General features: G+C 38.2%; 1 protein-coding gene across 3 annotated transcripts in view; it reads left to right on the top strand.

The window, feature by feature from the left end:
- myo1ea (myosin IEa) overlaps nt 1-23,669 on the top strand; it is a 100,067-nt gene that overhangs the window by 70,507 nt on the left and 5,891 nt on the right. For all 3 annotated transcript variants that reach the window (XM_051725291.1, XM_051725284.1, XM_051725275.1), the window contains exons 10-22: nt 901-1,097; nt 1,205-1,285; nt 2,521-2,607; nt 2,807-2,893; nt 5,785-5,952; nt 6,935-7,020; nt 9,202-9,283; nt 9,531-9,637; nt 12,803-12,901; nt 13,820-13,964; nt 18,506-18,620; nt 19,199-19,368; nt 22,148-22,293. In XM_051725291.1, the coding sequence (XP_051581251.1) occupies nt 901-1,097; nt 1,205-1,285; nt 2,521-2,607; nt 2,807-2,893; nt 5,785-5,952; nt 6,935-7,020; nt 9,202-9,283; nt 9,531-9,637; nt 12,803-12,901; nt 13,820-13,964; nt 18,506-18,620; nt 19,199-19,368; nt 22,148-22,293 (1,570 nt within the window). The remainder of the gene's footprint in view (nt 1-900; nt 1,098-1,204; nt 1,286-2,520; nt 2,608-2,806; nt 2,894-5,784; nt 5,953-6,934; nt 7,021-9,201; nt 9,284-9,530; nt 9,638-12,802; nt 12,902-13,819; nt 13,965-18,505; nt 18,621-19,198; nt 19,369-22,147; nt 22,294-23,669) is intronic.

Here is a 23,669-nt window from a genome sequence, read left to right as displayed (position 1 = left end):
AGGTGTTGCTAGCATATTTTAGCATGTTGTTAACATGTTTTAGCACTTAGCTAGGTGTTGCAAACATGTTTTAGCATGTCACTAGCATGTTGTAGCACTTAGCTAGGTGTTGCTAGCATGTTTTATCACTTTGCTAGATGTTGCTAACATGTTTTAGCATGTCGCTAGCATGTGTTAGCAACTTAGCTAGGTGTTGCTAGCATGTTTAGCACTTAGCTAGACGTTACTAGCATGTTTTAACATTTAGCTAGGTGTTGCTAGCATGTTTTAGCACTTAGCTAAGTGTTTTTAGCATGATGCTAGTTATTGCTAGCATGTCATTAGGTTTCTAGTATGTTTTTCTAGTTTGTCTATCATGGTTTGTGTGCATGTAGCTTGAAAGCTTTTCAAGTAAGTATAGTTAAAAAATCTTGAATGGAAGACAATATAAAATCAAGCCTGTTCGGAAGTCCGCTAAAGGAATAGCGTAATTTCGGTTAGAAAAGATATAGCAAACCGAGTCAGAACAGTCTGAAGGTATGTCCCAAGTTTGGTGGATGTAGCTTTAAAGCTCTAAGAGGAGTAGCGTTGAGAAATTTTGGATCTTAGAAGAAGAATAATAGTTTAAATGGTAGATCAGTAGGTTGGCTTTTTCAAGCCAACCTAATGAATAAAAGTTTTTAGATAAAGAGTTTTTGAAGTCCATCCTGAATTAACTGCGCAAGTATACACAGAAGCATTGTCTTTTGTTATCTGGCTAATGAAGGCTTTAGTTGGCAATTAATTTATTGTCTATGTTTCAAAGGGGGCTTTACCAAAAAAAAATAATAATAATAATAATGAGAACCACTGCTTTAAGTCATTCTGTTCAAAATATAAATTTTTACCTAACTATTCTTTGTTTTTGCCCTTTTCTCATAGTTCTTGCATTTCCTGCCTTTCTTTTGGGCATCGATCAGCTGCGTCTGAAAGAAAAACTCACTAGCCGTAAGATGGATGGCAAGTGGGGGGGCAAATCAGAGTCCATTGACGTGACGTTGAACGTGGAACAGGCGTGTTTCACACGAGATGCTCTCTCTAAAGCTTTGCACTCTCGTGTTTTTGACTACCTGGTAGAGGTATAAGCCATATGCATCTAGATCAGGAATGTTATTGTAGTTAATGAAGGAAAAAGTACTTAACAGAATGCATTCCTGTGTTTTTTTATTTTAATTTTATTTTTTAGTCAATCAATAAAGCCATGGTGAAGGACCGTCAAGAGCTAAACGTTGGTGTATTGGATATCTATGGCTTTGAGATATTTCAGGTGTGTGTATTATCTTATTTAAGTTATAATTTCATTTTATTTTGTCAGTAATCACCTTATTATTTTGGATGTAGTTGTGTAAAAAACAGGATGTTTTGCTATCTAATCGAACTAATGAGATGACTGATTTATAATCTGATAATCTGATAGCATGTAGTATTAAGGCCTTTCAGATAACCACCTGCATTGTCCTCCATAAGAACGATAAAACTGGATAACAGGGCTTTCAACCCTTTTAATTTGAGCCTGTTTATGACTCTTCCAATTCCAATTAACCATGGAAGAATCAATAGTTGTCATTGTTTGTGTTTTCTGCTTCGCCACCTGATTTAGCATGTTATTTGTTTTGTATTTGTCACCACTATAATTGAATTTTGTCACGTGAATAGTGTTCATGTTGGGTTCATAATTATATATTATACCAGGGATCGGCAACCTTTTTGACATGGAGTGCCAATTTTGTTATTTTCCGGGTCAGTGGCTGTGCCGATGCCATGCGCATGTATGTGATTTTTCGAAGTTTGAGTCCATTTTCTGATTTTGCAAAACCTGATGATTATGATATAATCATGATCCTGCATGTGAATTTTCACAAAGCATCTTTTGGAAGTGCTTTAATGAAAGAAAGCCAGTCCTTTTGTACAAAATAAGTTACAGTTAATGTCACAAATTTGCTTATTTGATTACTGATCACAAAAAGTGTGGAATCTTAAATATTTCTTATATTATGTCATACATTTTTCAAAATCACGCAGAGCTGGGTAATGGGAATCTCAAGGATTAATAGTGGTGTTTTCCTTATTACATCACATGTTGTTCTGAAAGCAAAAAGAAACAAATGAAACACAGAATATAGACTGTCATCAGCTCAACCTGACCGAAGCAAAGCGGGCACGTTTACTCGTGCAATTAACCGAAAGTGAAGCGCTGACAGCTCGTGATGTGCGAATGGCTTGCATGTGCAGCGCGAGTCTCATCACACTTTAATAGTGTTTAGCCTCCCATTCAGCTGATGAAAACATGCTGCGTAATCATGAGGAAGGATTACATCAAGATGTAGAGTGGAATGCTGGTGCGGAATTTATATAAATAAAATAGTCTACTCCTCTCTCGCTGTTGCTGGTGTGCCAGTGATTACCCAGCATTGGCACGCTTGCCATTGGTTGCCGACCCCTGTACTATACAGCATATAACAATGTTGTGTTATGAATGTTATTATAATTTTTTTTTTTTAGAAAAATGGATTTGAACAGTTCTGTATAAACTTTGTGAATGAAAAGCTGCAGCAGATTTTCATTGAGTTGACTCTTAAAGCCGAACAGGTAACACATCATTTCCTCAGTGGTGTTATTTTTGTTAATATGTTGATTTACACATCTACTGTTCTTGAAATATGTGACACTGATTTTTGTCATTTAAGTCCCTTAACCTAGTTCTCGAGAGATATAAAGCATACATTTCTGCTCCACCCTAGTATATTATTCATTGATTTTCATTTATCTCCTTTCACTCTTTCTTCAGGAGGAGTATGTACAGGAAGGAATCCGCTGGACTCCCATAGAGTACTTCAACAACAAGATTGTCTGTGACCTCATTGAGAGTAAAATTGTAAGTTCCACTAACTTACCAAATCAAACATCCACCTGTTCCAAAACCTGGAACTGATCTGTCCATCCTGAATGCATTTAAATATTGCCATCTGGCCAAACGGAAGAGTTCAGATTCACATCCACACAAGCCTCTATTCTCTTCCAGTGACTCTTCGTCTACAGGCCTCAAACTAGTTGATATGACCCCTAATTCAATTAGCTCCTCCCGCAGAAAGATGAAACACAAAGACCCATGAAATTCACAACAAGGGAGAACTTTAACCATCCATAGCGGTGTGACAGTGTGTGCGAAAGTGCTTCTATATGAGAGGCCTCTGTCCCTCATACCTCTGTGAGCCACACTACTGAAATTTACAAGCTGTTTTCTGTGCAGTGGGAGCTTTTCACTCCCTTCAGGTTTGGACTCCGAGTAGAAAGAGAGATAATGACGAGTGAATTCTCTCAGCTGGGTCAGAAAGGCAGTAGCACACACATTCTTACAGTACAGTCAGATGGGCGGCAGCTGTGTATGCATGTGATATGATATAAAAAAAGGGGGCCTGTGGGTGAGCGTTTTGATCAAAGATGAATGTATTTTTATTCCTTTCAGGAGTTTTAAGTTCTGTAAAATATGGAGTAAAAACTATGGTAACACATTCTGTGAAGCCCATATTTATAATGGATTGTAAATGCATTATACTGAATTCATAATGTCTCATAACACACCTTATAATATGTTATAACTTCTCATAAATAATTGTAACCAATTGTAACCAAAATCAATTATGATACGTTATTGTGGCAGGGAGGAGGGTGGGGCCAGGTCGTGATGCTGCACACCCGGCCCCTAATCAGGCTAATCAAGCCCTCGAGAGGGATAAAGGCGACCGGAGGCGGCAGTTCCAGAGAGAGAGAGAGAGAGAGTTACGGGCAGCTGCCCTGTATGTGTTTGTTTTTGTCTTTTTGTTTAAGTTAATCATTAAATCATTATTTATATTGTCAAGCTGGTTCTCGCCACCTCCTTTCCATTGAACTGTTACACTGGTGCCGAAACCTGGGAAGGAGGAGGGATGCGCCATAGTAGAGTCCTCGCCACTACCATCCACCCCAACGGAGCAGCCGCGGCCATCCGCCGGGGGACGGAGGAGCCCGGCCGCCTGAGAGCGGAGGAACGGCCGCCGACCGTGAGGGGAGGAGGGGCTCCTAGCCATCCGCCTGGAGCAGTCAGGACCGCTGCCAGGGGCGGAGGAGACCCCTACCAGCCACTAAAATGTGGCGGGGTCGAGAGGTCCGCCGACCGCGAGCAGGGAGGGGCTCTTGGCCAACCGCCTGGAGCAGTAGAACCACTGCCAGGGGAGGGGGAGACCCCTTCCATCCACCGAAAACGCGGCGGGGCGTTCCGTCCACCAGGGGCCAGAGGACTGCCTCCGGTCCGCCCGGGGAGGCGCGGCTGTCGTCCACTAGAGGGTGGAGGAGTGGCTGATGACCAAGCTACGGCGTATCGGAGAACCGGCGAGTACATTTTTATTTATTTTTTTCTCTCTCTCTCCTCTCTGTCTCCCGCTGTCACTTCGTGTTGGCCTTTCCCTATCGTTTTTTTGTTGTTGTTGTTTTTCCCTCCCCTTGTCACCCTCCCAGGTCCGAAGAGGCGGGGATGACCTGCCGGCAGGCGGTTTCAGGTGTCATTGTTGAAATGTAGTATTCACAGTCAGCCTTGATTACTTTACGGTTACTGAGATCAAGTAGGTCATGTGATTCTAACGTGGCAGCCCCCATTTGCGGACCCTCTCCATGTAGAATAAAACAGCTTTTATAAGGTTACTGAGATGACTGAAGTCTTCATTTTAATGAGCAGTCATGATTTCCTACATATACTGCAAAATTACAATTCATGTCTTTTGGAGTTAAACTTTTTTAATAAGGAAGAAATTACTGAGTGCACCTTTAGGTAAAGTGACAAGCAATGTCTTATAAACAACCATAAGTGATTTTTAGATATTACAAGTCAATTGGTTATTAGATATTACAAGTCAAGCTGGAAGTTACGTACATTTCACATGCACAAAATACAAAATAACACCTTCAATGTAAATTTTGAGATATTACGAAAAAACAAATATGTATGTTGATCACACATGTAGCCATAAAAATAAAAATAAAATCAAACTGATTCTGTATTGGACTCTATCTTATTTTACTTAAATAACTTCCATCATATAAGTTTGACTTGTAATGTATTGTATGTTACAAGTTTATGTTATGGCTGTTTATAAGAAGATATTGCTTTTGTAACTACTTAAAGCAAGCAAAGACCACTTATAATATGATCACATCATAAAGCCTTTTGACTGTTTACACTATTTAGCACTTATACGATTAGCTTTATTAGCTTCTGCTGTGTTAAAATCTTATGTTGCTTGTGTTATAATGCATTATACTCTGAAGTACAGCTATGAATAGGGGAAGTTTTGTAATGTATTATAACTGTAGTTATAATTATTTATGAGAAGTTATAACCTGTTATAAGGTGTATTATGAGACATTATGAATTCACTATAATGCATTTATAATGCCTTTACAATGCATTATAAATATGGGCTTCATAGAAAGTGTTACCAAAACGATTGCAGATACTAGTATGCTGCGCTACAAAGGCAAAATGCAGTAACTGTGCCAGCACTGAAACTGGCTTCATGAAAATGGCTTCATAGTTACTTGGTTCTACTGTGGATTTTGTAGTTACTGCAATTTTCAGACTCTGAATCTGAGTATAGTTGAGCCAAACCCAACAGATCATAGTCTTAGAGACCTGATTTCATAACTTAATTTTGGCAAGATGTATTGGATACAATTGCATGGTAGTATGTATTAGTCATTGACAGATATGGGTTTTTCAATGACCTTTCTCAGAATCCTCCAGGCATCATGAGTATACTGGACGATGTGTGTGCTACAATGCATGCGAAGGGTGAAGGTGCTGACCAGACCATGCTGCAGAAGCTCAGAATGCAGATCAACAACCACGAGCACTTTAACAGCTGGAACCAGGGCTTCATCATCCACCATTATGCTGGCAAGGTATTTTTGCCTCTTTCTGGCTCACACATTATCTCATGCATATCTTTATCCACCTCCCCACAATTGTCTGCAGTAAAGTTAAATGTTTTCCTTTCCCTTATTTTTTCCTCATAGCTTTTAATATTTCCTTCTCATTTCTTCCATGTTTCTTTCTCTACATTTCTCATTTTCAGTCTCTCATTTACTCTTTGTTGCCTAGAGGTAGTTCAGTATGTGTGGTACCCAACCACATACCCCATGTTCAATGAGGCGTGCTCTGTGGGGAGGCAGGGAGGGCCCGTCCACATCCTGCACTACAATTAGATTTATAATAAGCATGCTCCACAGACAAAGGAAAACTTCTGATATAAAATGGACATCTATATCTTCTAGGACTCAGCATTTCACTTACTTAGTGCACCAATACACAGAATACAAGCCAATATTTCAGTTTGATCTGTATGCATAAGGGCCTTTCTTTTTCATGGCTTTTTAAATATGAAAAAGTGAATAATGGGATATTAAGATCAGGGGTTCCCAAATGGTTTTGCTTCGGGACTCAGATTTTACTCTGGACATCAAATGTTGATCGAACACAGTCCTAAATATATATAAAAAATATGTCATTTAAAACAAGCAACTGCTTTTTTCCCACCGTAATTTTGAGATGAACAACAAAAAATAAGAGCATATCCTCCCTTTTAAAAGTTGATAAGCCTATTTATTTTTGCTGTCCTAACTATATATGAATACTATATACGGTTGGTTAGTTGCATTTAATTAGTTGCATTTAGCAATACTTTACCCTATAAGAGCAGATATGTAGTTTATTTTTGTGACCGACCAGTTGAGAACCACTGATTAAGATTATACTTATAGACAATTAGTACTTGCATGCATGAGTTCCAATGTTCTAACTCTACATCAACACAAGAAGACTGTTTTGTTCATTAGTTGTATAACAGTGTGTGTGTGTGTGTGTGTGTGCTCTCTGTCTTTTCAGGTGTCCTATGATGCAGATGGCTTCTGTGAGAGGAACAGGGATGTGCTGTTCACTGACCTGATCGAGCTGATGCAGAGCAGTGAAATGTAAGTGTCACACATCCATCATAACAGCCACCAGTCTGTCTATGAGTCTTCAACAGCTGCCTGTAACAGACTCTTAGAGCACCCTGGAATGTATTAATATATGTAAATCATAGGCATAATCAGGCCAGCTGAAAGCTGAGGGCCCTTTATAGAAGTGTGCTGGGGGTTGTCATCATTTCTGAGTCCAAAAGGCCCTCTATCTCTCAGGGGAGTCGGGCTAGAGTGTTGCCCCTGCTATTATGTTTTCCTGGGCCTCTATTGGGCCCCAGAAGCCATCTGTGCAAACGGTCCCCTCCGTCTCCTTGCAGCCTTATTGTATGCAGCCCTTAGTGAAGCCTTCTGAGGGTCGGCTTTCAGGCTGCGTTCAGACACGTGCTGTCATGCATAGACTTACGCACCCACACAAGTTCAGAGGGGAACTTCTTTGCACCGGAAAGCAGGTCTTATACGAAGAACATAAGAAAGAAAAAAGAGTTGTGTGACAAAGCAGGGCTTCCTATCTATCTGCGCAGACGTAGTCCTGCAGTTCCACCCCTGACCTTTGACCCTATTAAGAACAAAGCATGCTCAAGCTGTGGCAAGGAGATTCTTTACATCAGATATGTCCTGTTGGCATCTGATAACTACTGATGCTACAGGTGGATTTGTTCTGATATAAGACTATACGGAAATGCCATTGAATTTAACTTGAGTAGCTTGTTAACAGGTGGAAGCGGTACAAATAGTGTGCTCTGATTTTAGCAGAGAAAAGTGCTTTAAAGTGATAAATCTTCACCTCTATTTTCATTATTCATTTAACTGATGCCACTGTGCAAATGCCTGTTCTTTAAGGAATAGTTCACCCAAAAATGAACATTCTGTCCTTATCACTGTCATTTACCCTCATGTCATTCCAAACCCATATGACTTTCCTTCTTATGCGAAACACAAAAGAATATATAAAAAAAAAAAATGGTGCACTTATTTACATACAATAGTAGTTGAAAGTGACTCACTTTAAAGATGCACTCAGTAATTTTTTCCTCATTAAAAAAGTTTAACTCCTAAAGACATGAACTGTAATTTTGCAATATAGTAAATCATGACCACTCACATTAAAATGAAGACTCCAGTCATATAAGTAACCATATAAAAGCTGTTTTATTCTACTTGGAGAGGGTCCACACATGGGGGCTGCCATGTTAGAATCACATGACCAGCCGAATACAACTCGCTTAATCTCAGTAACCATCCTTTTATTTGACACTTTCACTCATTGATTAAAGTAATCATGGCTGACTGTGAATACTAAATGTCTATAATGACATCTGAAACTGAAAACAATTGATTTTAAATGATGCTGCATCCAAGCCACTAGGTGTCAGTGTAAGTCCAAGATGACACAAAGACAAAAGTTTACTTAAAAGTTTAAACTTAAAAAGCACCCAAAATGTCATAAAAGTAGACCATGTGACATTTGTGTCGTATTCCAAGTCTTTTGAAGGCACACATTCTCTTTGTAAGATGAACAGACCAAAATGTAAGTTGTTATTCACTCTCAAATCAAATCAGTTAAATCAGTTATACAGAGCCCAAATCAAATGATGACAAGTCTATAACATCACATCTCATTGGTTCTTGATCGTCTCATTACCAAACATCATGACACAAGAACCAATGATGTTTGAAGTTGTTGCTATTTTAGCAAATTTTTTATACGTCAGTGAGTGCAAGATGAGTCATCAATGTTTTTCGCTCTGTTTCCTTTAAGAGACAAACTGTAAATGTGCATATGTGCTAAAAATGCATTTTGTTACCTTTTAAGAGTACTCTAGCTAATAGATGGTCTGGATGCTAGAAAATATGGACTAAAAGCCACAAAACTCCAGTTTTGATTTAATTGGGTCTTTATGCACAGTAAAAAAGTTAATTCAGGAATGAGTGAGGCTAACATTTAGTAAATGCCAAAGATTAAAAACCACAGGTATTCAAACTCTGGCCCTGTCCCAGTGATGATGAACTCCAAAACAATGTGCACTGTGGCTCACAGGAATTCAAGTGACACTGGTCTACTGTGAAGAGACCCAAGTTCAAAACATTCCTGTCTGTTACAGTCTGTATTTCTCCTGCTATATTATTCTAGCTCTGTCCCCATTCCACTGCCTCTGAATCATTCCTGTCTGGTTTGGTTCTCTTCAATAGACCTTTCATCCGTGCCCTGTTCTTGGAAAACCTCAATGCTGAGAAGAAAGGCAGACCCACTACTGCAGGGAGTAAAATCAAGGTGAGTTGAGCTAAGAAGTTTTTAGTTCTCTCCACCAGGTGTATCTCCAAACTAAAGGCTCTTTGTAGGTCTCTTAACCTTTGTAGATTCTCTCAGTTTTCAACTTGGATTCATAACTTATAACTACACAGTCCAACAAAGTAGGATACATTAGGCCAAATAATGCAATATTTGTGGTTTATGATTTAACGATTTTTGCTAGTGATTTTAGCCGCTTGACATCCTTTCTCTGTCTGACTAATGACAGAAACAAGCCAACGATCTGGTGAGCACTTTGATGAAGTGTACACCACACTACATCCGCTGTATCAAACCCAATGAGACAAAGAAGCCCAAAGACTGGGAGGAGAGCAGGTGAGTGACTACTGTTATAGCAAAGTTAATTTCTCACAGTTTTAATGGTGAAGTGTGTAATTTATTCAATGTTAAAATACCTTCTTTTTTTTATCCCAGTTCAATGTGTAAGCCATTTGTAGGTTGATTTCCCCGAAAAACACTGCAGCTCTATGGCACTATCAAAACAATACTCTGTATATTGTATTACAACAAACAACATTCAAGTAGGGTGACCATACTTCCTCTTTTTCCCGGTGATGCGCTCTTTTTCAGACCTGAAAATAGCATCTGGCCAGGATTTCAAAATTGCTGAAAAATATCTGGGATTTGATTTTGTCTTCATATTGATACAGTTAGGACTATCGTGCATTCAGTGTATTTGATACTGTGCATCAGTTTTCACGTGTATATGTGTCCATATGTGATTATTCTGGCTGAGAGCTGCTCTCAGACAGAAAAATCAATAAAGTAAGAACACTTTTAAAATTACGTTTCATTAGACTCACGCTTACTTGTCAGTTACTTGTCAGTTGTAACTGAAAATTTTGACTACTGTATATTGAGACAACATCAAATATACTAGATATCAGGGAAGTTAAAGGAATATTCCGGGTTCAATACAAGTTAAGCTAAATCAACAGCATTTGTGGCATAATGTTGATTACTACAAAATTACATTTTGACTCATCCCTCCTTTTCTTGATAAAAAGCTAGTGAGGTACTTACAATGGAAGTGAACGGGGGCCAATAAGTAAACATTAAAATACTTGTTATTTCAAAAGTATAGCCTCAAGACGTAAACAGTATGAGTGTTAACATGATATTAGCGTGACAATCACTTATTACACGGCTAACTGGAATACTCGATTCTGATTGGTCAGCGGTGGCATCTAGTGGTCCGATATTGCTCTGTAACAACCGCAGATTCACGTATCAGACCACTCATCCGGGTCCTGCGAGCATTCTCTCCTGCTTTTTGGATCACTGTGCGATCTCTTCAAGTAAGCTAATAAAATCATTTAAACTCAAATCAATGTTTCATGTCCTTTTATTTGTTTATTTGGCAAGTAGTCTTGTAAGAGCCTGGATAATGAAGACTCAAACGGACATTTTCACAAAATAAACACCACCAGATCTCCGACAAAAACTGGAGGTTGATTTCAACTGTTCAGCGCTTTCTTCTCACATAATTACAGAATTTTAACGCAAATCAATGTTTCATGTCCATTTATTTATTTATTTGGGAATTAGTCTTGTAATAGGCTGAATAATGAGGAATCAGATGGTCTTTTTCACAAAAAGATACCACCGGCAGAACTCTGACACAAACCGTAGGTTGATTTCTGCTGTTCAGTTATTTCTTTCTTCTTAAATTACATAATTTCAACAAAAATCAATAATTTATGTTCATGTATTTATTTATTTGGTTAGTAGCCGTGTAATAAGTGGGATAATTTACTGTCAGCCGGTTGTTATGTGCGATAACAACCGGCTGACTATATATTATCCCTTACTTACTAACCTTTTCTGTGTAAAGTTATAGACAATTTTACATGATGATGTAATGTCAACAAACCCTTAAATGACTATAAAAATGACTATTTAAGCAAATTTATAGCTCAAATAATACATGAGTTTTAACAGAAGAATTAATGTAAGTGCTTTAATAAAATAATACGCTTAATATTTCTGTCTTTAAACCCTCCAAAAATGGGCCCTATTCACTTCCATTGTAAGTGCCTTACTGTAACCTCAATTTTTGATGTTTTTAAAGAAAAGGATGAACGAGTCGAAATAATTTTTTTTGGTAATCAGCATTATGCCACAAATGCTGTCCATTGAGCTTAACTTGTATTGAACCCGGAATAATCCTTTAAACTAAAATGACGGAAAAATATAGACCATGAAATTTTTACAGCTCAGTCCATCATTTATTTTTAACGCAACCTCTGTATGTGACCTGTAAAGCTGGTACTTGCATGTCAGTGGCAAAAAAGTCAGGAAATACAATGAACAAGAACACATGTTAAGGGACAAACAAGTCCTGCATCTCTGTTCACATACTATCCATACTAAATACTATGTGAGAAGCACAAAACCTCAACCAAAGGAGAGTTTGTTATAAAAATGTCATCTTCAGGGAAGTATACCTGGGCACAGCTGGACTGAAAAGTGTAAAGTGTAGTAGTATAATTTTTTTTTTTCTCCCCAATTTGGAATACACAATTCCCAATGCGCTCTAAGTCCTCGTGGTGGTGTAGTGACTCACCTCGATCCGGGTGGCAGAAGAGGAATCTCAGTTGCCTCCACGTCTGAGACCGTCAATCCGCGCATCTTATCACGTGGCTTGTTGAGCACGTTACCGTGGATCACGTTACCACGCATCCCACCAAGAGCGAGAATCACATTATAGCGACCATGAGGAGGTGACTCTACCCTCCCTTGCAACCTGGCCAATTGGTTGCTTAGGAAGCCTGACTGGAGTCACTCAGCACGCCCTGGATTCAAACTTGCAACTCCAGGTGTGGTAGTCAGCATCTTTACTTGCTGAGCTACCCAGGCCCCATAAAAAATATTTTTTAATGTTATCTGATCTTTTATTATTTTATGTTGTTGTATTTTATGGTCATTATTAAATGTATTAATGTTACTTTTCATAAATGTATTAAAATACAATATGGTCACCCTACATCCAAAATACATCAGAATAAATCTTCTTAGTGGTGTGTGCAGTTTAAGAAAACTGTTAATGAAACCAAATGATGATTTTATTTCTCAGTGTGGTTGTCCTTTATCCCGACAGTTTTTTCACCTTTTTTTGCTTGCTTCTCCTGCCTTTTTCCCTACTTGGCCAGTTTGTTTTTGTAATGAAATTTGTAATGAAACGTTCAGATCCGGAGTTTTCTATTGTTCAGGCTCTAATGGTCTTCCTGTTATGAGGGATTGTGAGCATTGTTCATGTTGGGCAGTATAATTAGCACTCACACTTCATTCTTTTTATTTTTATTTTGGAGAGGCTAATGGGGAAACTACCAGAAATACCTTATTTGGCTATTACATCGTCATGGGCAAAGGATAATTTCTGTAAAGGGGCTTTTTGACTTGTTGCCGCACACATTAACCTTCCTTCCTTCCTTCTCTCTCTGTCTCTCTCTCTCTCTCTCTCTCTCTCTCTCTCTGAAGAGTAAAGCACCAGGTGGAATATCTTGGTCTGAAAGAGAATATTAGAGTAAGGCGTGCAGGCTATGCATACAGAAGATTCTTCCGCAAGTTCTTGAACAGGTAAAGACCAAACTCATCTTCAAAGCCTCACAGGGAGCTCTTGAACATCATGGGACAAGAGCACATCTGGCCAAATTCTCAAGTTTTACAATTTAGTTGTCCAATGAGATGTCACCACATTCTCAAGGAATGGCTTCAAAAGAGAAAGAAGAGAGATCAGAGAAGTGTAAGTGTGTTTTTATGTAGATTAATTTAGGTTGCTCTTCCATTATGAGGGCAATAGTCAGCTTTAAAAAGATCTAAAGCACCGTTTCCTCTGCATTCTCTGTCTCAGTGTGTGGTAGACAGGCGCCAGGCGCCTTGGCTCAGTATAAGAGCTCTGATGAGATTTGCAGGTACAGCTGACAGACTGAGACACTGAGCTCAGTGCTTGTGAAGCACTTTATGCTACACCCCAGGAGATATAAAAGAGACAACATTAATGTAGAGACTTGAAGCTCAAGTTGACATCAGTACATCTTGTTGGTTTAAGGGTTCAACTCATTATTATTTCACGTGTTTCAGTGGGTTACTACCATTTTACTTAAAGTAATAGCCTGAATCTTCCTTTGGTGGATTAATATTAAATGTTTTCTTATTGGTGTGAGAGTTATTTTTTTACTCCACCCTGCTAATGTTTATCTTATACACACTTATACACACACACTACATATATTTCCACAGGGCTTCACATTAGGAGGCTTGCGGGGCATTTTGTAAATGAGTGAAAAGTTTCTATTTGACCAAAATATATGCCTTCATTGAATCATTTCATGATTATTTGAGTTTTCAAAATAATTTAGACTCCAGTATTGATTGAACTCATTTTATTAGGTGATAGCTATATATCTTCCTCGATCATAGGTGTGGTGTGTATTTGTCTAACTTGTCAACAGACTGATGAAACTTCCCCCTCTACTCTCTGTTTCTGTGTCTCAGGTACGCTATTCTGACGAAGGAGTCGTGGCCGACATGGCATGGGGACGAGAAGCAGGGTGTGCTTCACCTCCTGCGCTCTGTAAACATGGACCAGGACCAGTATCAGCTTGGACACACCAAAGTTTTCATCAAAGCCCCAGAGTCGGTAAGATCTGACGAAGGTCTCTCAAAGTGCTCTTCTGTCTGCTAACTCCCACATTAGTTATTTTATCTTAAATTCAATTTCAATTCAACTGTCTGTGGTGAAAAATACTTGAAGCGGTGGACAATGAAAATAGTGCAAAGTGAAGTTACAAAGTACCTAACAAAACATTAAAAAAAAAACTAAAAAAACTTTACAGTTCAAATAATACAAGAGTTTTAACAGAATAATTAACGTAAGTGTTTTTATACAATTTTAAGCTTCACATTTCTGCATTTAAACCCTCCAAAAATTGGCCACATTCACTTTCATTGTCCCCATTGACTTTCATTGTAAGTGCCTCACTGTAACCTCGATTTTTGCTTTTTTAAAGAAAAGGAAGGACAAGTCGAAATTCACTTTTGTGGTAATCAACATTATGCCACCATTGCTGATGCTTAACTTGTATTGAACCCAAAATATTTTTTTAAAGGATTAGTTCACCCAAAAATAAAAATTCAGTCATTGTTTACCCACCCCTGTGTTGTTATAACCCCATATGACTTTCTTTCTTTTTCTTAACACAAAGGGAGAAGTTGTGAAAAAATGTTATGCTCAGTAATGTCATGCAATGGCAGTTTATGGTGACCACCTCTTCAAGCTTCAAAAGGACACAACAGTATAATTCAGGAGTCTAATAAATTATTGTATGTCTTGTTCTGAAGGAATACGATAAGGTTTTGTGAGAAACAAACTGAAATCAAATGTATTATTTAGTGAAAATCTTCAACGACCGTTGGTCTCCTATGCGCATTCGTGAGGCAGCCGCTCGCGAGAAAAACTTGTTTTGTTTTGCTACAACAGCACCACCAGCGATATTAACAACAGAAAACACAACATGGATGCACACAAACCAGAGAACAGAACTTACAAACATGTCTTTGTAGTCGAAAAATAGGTATTTTTCATAGTAAATTGGAGATCAGGAAAACAGTTTTAATATCAAATTAAGTAAGTTGTTTTTAAAGCACTGTTTAATTAATCTAATTGCTTTTTGCTGTCCCAATATATGGCTAAATTGAGTATCCTACACAAAACTGAAATCCATGTACATTCTTTATGTGTAGGCCTATGATAAGAATAAGAAATATCTTCAATACATTTATTGTCTCAAACTAAAACAATAGCCTACATGATGTGTTACGCCACAGTAGCGTCATCTCTTCAACTGCAAAGCACAGAACTACCGTGTTCATATTAGCAGTGTCCATAATGTTTATGCAGTTTCAAGAGACACTACATACATTAAAAATGATACTGAAAAAATATAAAATTTAAAAAATAAATACTATTTGGAGTCTTCTGTGTTTTTCTGTTAACTGTTAATCCATTATCTAGCCAAGTAACATTCAACTATTAAAAATTCCTGGAAATGTATATATCTTATTATTATTATTAATAATAATATAATGGATGTTGAGTTACGCTTTATGCCACCCTTGAATGAGTCTGTGCCCCACATGGGCCAACCCAGTCAGAAAAGTCTGGACATGCCACTGGGCAGAAAGGTTAAATAGAGGAGGTGTCTCACAGACATACAGCTCAACTCAGAGTGCTAATGAATAGTGGGCAGTGGGCAGGGTGGGAAGAAGGAACACAGGGTCAAGCCCACGTCAGCACTGTTAGGTCAACATTACTCTGGATCTTATACACAACTGGTGTGCTGTGGTCAAGCAGCTCCCGTTATGTCAAAGAGACTTTTGCTTTTTCCACTGCTCTTTTTTTTCCCACAGATTGCTTATGAAAGCACTGCTTGTGGCTGTGCAGTGATCTCACTGGTGACATTTACATGTACACACGTATACATAGATGCACAGAATAAGGCTCTGTGGCTCGGCATGAATGCACCAGATTATCCAAAGATGTGTTACTTTGGCATGTAGCTGTTAAAACTTGGCCTTTCCTGTGTGTGTGTGCATGCGTGCGTGTGTGCCTGTCTGTGTAATACTAAATGTGGGGGGGCCCAGATTTGAACTGCCCAGCCTCTCAAAACAAAACTCCTGAGATAAGGTTCTGACACTAATTAGTTCTTAGTTCATAACTAAAGGAATTTCTTTAGTGGCAGAGATCGTGAGAGAGAGAAGGTGAGAGAGAAAGTATGTAAAGTAGTTTATTTGCCAAAATGAACTCTGTGATACCACTGTGAGGTAATGAAGGGCTCTTACACACTGTTTGCAAGAGACATCCCTACAATCTCTATTAGTGTAAATCTCATGAAAACTGTCAAGAAATATTTTCCCCCAAAATCAAAAGACAAAAAATATAATTATAAAAAGAAAGCTATTTTTTAAGATTGTCTATAAAGATATATATATATATCATTGTGAAAATAATTGTCAAGTACACTTAAACCCCCCTCCCCCAATTGTTAGTAGTCTACTGTAATGCAAAAGCATCTAATTTTCATTACTGTAATGCAAAGGAATATTATTTATATTGTAAAGTACATTCATAAATTACCATTGCAAGTATAATGCTTGGTATTATTTGTTGTACTGAAATTAATTTGTTGATTTAAAAAAAAAAATAATAATAATTGTGTCTGGACAGAATGATTATGGTACTACACATTATGGTAATGAATAATGAGCTTTTTAGTGGAAAATGTGGTCAAAAGGATAATTCACCCAAAAATGAAAATACCCTCATGCCATCCCAGATATGTATGATTTTCTTTCTTCTTGAGTACACAAACAAAGATTTTTTGAAGAATATTTCAGCTTTGTAGGTTAATACAATGCAAGTGAATGGTCACCAGAACTTTGAAGCTTCAATAATCACATAAAGGCCACATAAAATTAATTTATAAGACTGCAGTGCTTAAATCCATGTCTTCAGAAGTGTTATGATAGGTGTGGGTGAGAAACAGATCAATAGTTAAGTCTTCTTTAACTTTTTTTCCACTATAAATCTCCACTTTAACTTCACTTCCACATTCTTTCACTTTTTGAAAGTGAAAGTGAAAGTGGAGATTTATGGTTTAAAAAAAGGACTATGGTTTTAGGGCATTTACTATGGTAATAGCATAGTATTCACTAAAGGACTTCAATTTTGATCTGTATGTTCTTGCATTGTAAGGATCTACAGAGCTGAGATATTATTTTTTTGTTTTAAATAGTTTATGTTCAACAGAAGAAAGAAAGTCATACACATCTTAGATGGCATGAGAGTGAGTAAGTTATGAGAGAAATTTTTTTTTTTTTTGGTGAACTATCCCTTTAATTGAAATGAAAGTAATGCCACAATGTAAACAAAAATATGCTTCATTTTTTTATGCAAGATATCTTTTTTTCTTTCTTTTGATTTTGGGTGAAATATGACCTAGACATTTCTTTTTGAGATTCACCCAACAGCAGAAACAGTGTGTCAGTGGGAGGTTTGTGTATATGTGTGTGTGTTGGCATGTGTTTATACGTTTGTTTGTGTGTGGGGTGATAGACAGAGAAGGGGTTTCATTTTGCGTTTGCCCATAATATCTCATCAGTCCTGTGCCAACTGTGTGTGTGTGTGTGTGTGTGTGTGTGTGTGTGTGTGTGAGAGAGAGAGGTAGAGTCCATGCCAGGACTTTGTAAAAAATGATAGGATCTGATGTTTAGTCTGGAGAGCAGTAGAGCTGTGGCAGTGTGTTCTGAGGACATACAGAAAGCAGAATGGAGACTACTGTTTCAATGCTGCCAGTCGCTCATAATGCTCAAAGCTCTATTATAGATTGCCCACAGCACACTTTAGAGGCATAGCTGCTTGCAGAGTAAGAGAGACATGAAATCTGAAGGATAAAGAGAGAGGCCGCTTGGAGTGACAGGCAGGACAGACTGAGTCAACGATATGCCAAGATGGGCCATGTCTTTCTTCAACTGTGTAATACAGCTCCTGTGAAGAGTGACCTTTAGTGTAATGGACAGGGATAATGCAGCTCTATTCACTGCTGTTATTTAGTTTTTAGTGTAATTTACACTGCTTCCAGCAGAATTCTCACCCCATATAATTAGTCCTAACTAGATACTAAACAAAATAATATTTGTATTTATTATTACTACTTTATAATACTATTTAAAAAATAAATACTATTTATTAAAACTAAACACTTAAGTGAATGTTTATCTTTTACTACTCATTGTCATAAAAAACGTGCAGTCGGAAAGTGTCAAGTTTTTTTTTTAATGATTTAGCGAGTCATTTGTTAAACTTCTTCAAACTGATACGTTTGCGAGTCTTTTTGACTGATTCATTAAAAAAAAAAAAACTGCTTCAAAAATTGGACTGCACTGGTTACACAGGATGATTATGCAGCCAACAAAGACATGTTTTCTATTTATTTACTTAGTACCGGTACCCTGTCTTGGTTTCTCATCACATCTCTTCCTTGTATTTTGTATGTACTACAGACTGTAGTTTCATTGGGTACATCTATCCTTTCTGTTACATCAAAGTCCTGGGTCTGACCTTGACATGTTTAAATTATTATTTCTACAACCTGAATTATATTCTGTTTTGTGGCCTTACAGCTCTTCCTGCTGGAGGAGACGAGAGAGCGTAAATTCGATGGTTATGCCAGAACCATTCAGACAGCATGGCGAAAATATTGTGCCCGCAAGAGATATGTTCAAATGAGAGAGGAGGGTGAGTTCTTTTTACAGCTGACTTGTTTGAGTGAGCTTCAAGTGTTGGACTTCACATACGTGCATTCATATGCAAAGACAAACGCATTATGAGAAAAAGGAAAACCATGTTATTTTACATGACGTAATTTGTCATAGTCAGAAGGGGGAATTCAGTGGTTTTCCCCTGTATGTGTTTGGAGTCTGACCCCAACTGCTGCATTCAGCTGAATTCATGTTATTATGTTTAAAAATAATAATGCACACACAGACAGAAAAAAACCCTCACACCGTCTGATTTTACACGTTTATACATTTTTTATGGCTCAGTTTATTCTGAATATGGTACTGTGGTAATACCATGGTTTTAGGGCATTTACAAAGGTAAAAGCATGGTATTCAATAAAGTACCTTGGAGTAGCATGTAAATGACATAATATATGAATATGGTAATATGGTATGTAATAAAACAGTATGGTATTATTATCTGATAAGGTCACTAAACCATAGTACCACCACAGTCCTTTTTTCTAAGGGACATCCTGTAAGAACTGAAGCCCTTTGAGAAAAGCACTGAAGATTCATTCTGTCCTCTTTCAGCCTCTGATCTGCTGCTGAACAGGAAGGAGAGGAGAAGACACAGCCTGAACAGAAACTTTGTGGGTGATTATATTGGTATGGATGACCGGCCCGAGCTTAGGCAGTTTTTGGGCAAGAGGGAGAAGATTGATTTTGCGGACAAAGTCACGAAATATGACAGGCGATATAAGGTGAGGATTGCAGAATATGATAACAGTTATAACATATCCCTCTCCGCACAGTAAATATATGACATTTTGCCCTCTGTCAAGAGAAGCATACATTTATAAAGGGTCCAAAATAAACACTTGCAAACCGCCAAATCTGAGTAAAAATTGGCTTTGGAGTTAATTGGAAGCTAGCAAGTAACTTTATTAGAAACTACAACATTACATGGCAACATGATATCAAATTGTACAAAAAAACAATCAGACCCTCGTGCCATGAAAAGTAAGTAACATGAGAGATTCAAATAAAATTGTGTACTAAATAAAACATTAGTGACCAACGCAAGTTGGGAGAACATTTTCTTCAGTGGAAAATTTACCAGCAGATGTTTGTTAAATAGCTAAAGTTTTTTTTTCCCCACATTAAGCCACTATAATAAAATAAAAAAATAAAAAACACACACACACATTTTTGTGACAGGTGCCGTTTTACCGTGAGATTGAGACTTGCTCATCTCGTATATGATGCTGCGAGAGACACAATAACCTGCACCCAATGACAGCAAATTAATTCCACTGTCATAGGGACAAAAATAAACTCAGCAAAAAAAGAAACGTCCTCTCACTTTCAACTGCCTTTATTTTCAACAAACTTAACATGTGTAAATATTTGTATGAACATAAAAAGATTAAACAACTAAGACATAAACTGAACAAGTTTCACAGACATGTGACTAACAGAAATGGAATAATGTGTCCCTGAACAAAGGGGGGGTCAAAATCAAAATTAACAGTCAGTATCTGGTGTGGCCACCATCTGCATTAAGTACTGCAGTGCATCTCCTCCTCATGGACTGCACCAGATTTGCCAGTTCTTGCTGTGAGATGTTACCCCACTCTTCCACCAAGGCACTTGCAAGTTCCCGGACATTTCTGGGGTGAATGGCCCTAGTCCTCACCCTCCAATCCAACAGGTCCCAGACGTGCTCAACGGGACATGCTCAATGGGCTCCAGACCATGACGGACCCTCCACCGCCAAATCGATCCCGCTCCAGATTATCTCTCATTTCTTTGATGATAAACGCGAGTCCAATCATTACCCCTGGTGAGACAAAACCGTGACTCGTCAGTGAAGAGCACTTTTTGCCAGTCCTGTCTGGTCCAGCGAAGATGTGTTTGTGCCCATAGACGACGTTGTTGCCGGTGATGTCTGGTAAGGACCTGCCTTACAACAGGCCTACAAGCCCTCAGTCCAGCCTCTCTCAGCCTATTGCGGAGAGTCTGAGCACTGATGGAGGGATTGTGTGTTCCTGGTGTAACTCGGGCAGTTGTTGTTGCCATCCTGTACCTGCCCTGCAGGTGTGATATTCAGATGTACCGATCCTGTGCAGGTGTTGTTACATGTGGTCTGCCACTGCGAGCTGTCCTTCCTGTCTCCCTGTAGCGCTGTCTTAGGCGTCTCACATTATGGATCTACAGTCCTCATGCCTCCATGCAGCATGCCTAAGGCACATTCACACAGATGAGCAGGGACCCTGGGCATCTTTCTTTAGGTGTTTTTCAGAGTCAGTAGGAAGGTTTCTTTATTGTCCTAAGTTTTTATGACTGTGATCTAAATTGCCTACCATCTGTAAGCTGTTAGTGTCTTAATGACCGTTCCACAGGTGCATGTTCATTAATTGTTTATGGTTCATTGAACAAGCATGGAAAACATTGTTTAAACCCTTTACAATAAAGAACTGTAAGTTATTTGGATTTTTACAAAATTATCTTTAAAATACAGTGTCCTGAAAAAGGGATGTTTCTTTTTTTGCTAAGTTTATATTTATACATGCTTTTAATTAAAATGATGCAAAACACAGTTTCGTAGCCGTTAAGAAATATTTTCGCTTGATAAATGTCCTGCCATTGGCAGATGTGGCAAATAGTTCATTTTGGACCCTGCAATTATATTAAGCTCTTCAACTCTGCTGACCCAATGGCGGGTCCAAAAGCGGGCGCTATGTCATGAAAAAAGTTTACACTTAAAATGTTCAAGTCTCCGAATACAAACGTCAGGCATATGTGGTATTGTTTGAAAGCTTAAAATGTGAACTTTTCATAGACAACCATCACTTCTGCATTTATGTTACATAAAATAACACAATAAGGCCTGAAAACATTCAGGTTGTAAATCAGCGCCACCTAGAGGTAATGTGGTAGAAATATGAATATTTTAAAATAATATTTTTAAAAGAATCACAAAGTGAAATATGATTTCTGTAAGAAATCAAATACAGATGTCACATTTATGCGCCAATCAATGCTGCTGTAATCCCCAAATAGCTCAAAACTTTACATCTGCTTTTACCTTTGGTAGTTTTCTAAAACATTGGCCATTTTCACTTGACTGTGAGCTTGCTTGTGTGAATAATCTAATGTTATATCTCAGATGTCAAAAACAAAATATGCGGACCAGCAGGAAAAGCATGCTAAACAAATCATCGGAAATATATGTTATTGACTATTGATGATAAAATATTATATATCATCACAAAGGATATCAGCTTTCTAATGACACCTAGATTGAGCTTCTAGTCCACTCAGAGGCCGAGATATATGATGAAACAATAGGGGTGGTGCATGAACTGAAAATTAGACTGATTGTCTATGGATGAGACCAATTTTTGTCAATTAGTCCACAGTATGTGTAAATGGTGAGCTTTTAAGTTTCAGTGTGAAAAGTTGCAAGTGCCAGCTTCAAAAAAGCTCCAGAGTTGAAGTGCAATGTATGGATGTCTAACTCTTCATCTGTTTATTCAGAGCATTAAGAGAGACCTGATCCTCACCCCAAAATCAGTCTATCTGATTGGAAGAGAAAAGGTGAAACAGGGGCCGGAGAAGGGACAGGTGAAAGAGGTCCTAAAGCGTAAAATTGATGTTGAGAAGATTCTAGCTGTTTCTTTCAGGTGAGGCAGATTTTTTGTGTGTTTTGTATGTGTTTATTCAGTGCAAAGCACAGAAACATCAAATCAGTAACATCAAAATGTCAGTAAGTTCACTTACTGAAAGCAAAAACAGACAAACTCCACATCCAAAAATGCACATTTCCCTACTATACATTATGCAAAAAACAATACGTCAAATGAGTAAGATCTTTGAATACACAATATTCATGAAACAGCAGGCAAAAAATACCCGAATGACCCACTGCATCTGCTGAGATTCTGAAGTGCGCATACACTGGACACTTTACCTTCCCATAAAGCCACAGGAGTTGAGAAGCCTCCGGATTTGAAAAGTTGAATTTTGAAAAACACAGCAGAGAACTGTGAGTCGGGTGTCTCTTTTCATGTCTAAGTGCTATAATTACCTCATAGATAAAGAGAGTTGTTCCCCAGTGTTAAATTGTGCTTGTTTAACAGCACCCTAATCAATTATTATCACAGTTGTTGTTAGTACGTCAAAGGTCCAAGAACATATGGGTTAAAGAAGGTAGTATGTCCGGGGTTGTATTTATACCACTCCCCTGCATTGCTAAAGAACATACTTCATTAAGGGTCGAGCAATATGTTCTTCCTCCAATTTAGAAGATACTTTGAAAGTCCAGTCATTCAGATGCAGCTAAATTGTTTACACAGACAACATCACAGTGATACGGTGATACGGCACACATTTTTAATCATGTGAGTAAGAGCAGACCTGTATATTTGGCATCTTGCAGCCAAATGAACTGCAGCCCCTCTCCCATGTGTAAAACAGAGCCCGTAATCTCCAACCCTACATGCGGTCCCAGCATGCCATGCGTAGCCATCTACAGAATTATAGGCGTAGAGACTTCAAAGGTCCAGTCTGCATGCTAGAGCCCTCATCTGCCCTGTGTTGCTTAACACATGTTGAATCAAGGGTGTGTGTGATATATGAAGCCACATTCTCTAAAAACATTTATAGGTTTTTTAAGTGTTCCCTGGAAAGGTCGTTTATAGTAAAATGATTAAACATCCAGCATTCTCTTAAAGAAACCCAAAGTTTTTTTTTTTTTTTTTACAAATAAGCACCAAGAAAGAGATGTTCAAAGTTACCCATACCAGCCTTGAGTTCAACCTTGAATTCAGCTATATTTCTGTTCTGCGAGAGGGGGGTTGTCAATAATGTAAACCAGGTGTTGCTGGGTAGGGAGAGTACACCTTGTAAAAAACTCATTAGAAAAGACTTAAGTTTATTGGGCGATACAGGGTATCTCTGCATGTGTCCCAGTCACTGAAACTCTAACAGCTCCCATATCACTTTCAGATTTTGTGACCTGACAACCTGTGTGTCTGTGAAAACCAAAGTCCCAAAAGTC

The sequence above is a fragment of the Myxocyprinus asiaticus genome, chromosome 2, assembly GCF_019703515.2.
Source record: "Myxocyprinus asiaticus isolate MX2 ecotype Aquarium Trade chromosome 2, UBuf_Myxa_2, whole genome shotgun sequence".
Taxonomy (NCBI): domain Eukaryota; kingdom Metazoa; phylum Chordata; class Actinopteri; order Cypriniformes; family Catostomidae; genus Myxocyprinus; species Myxocyprinus asiaticus.
Note: the sequence above shows the minus strand (reverse complement) of the source record. Positions and strands in the feature narration are given on the sequence as shown.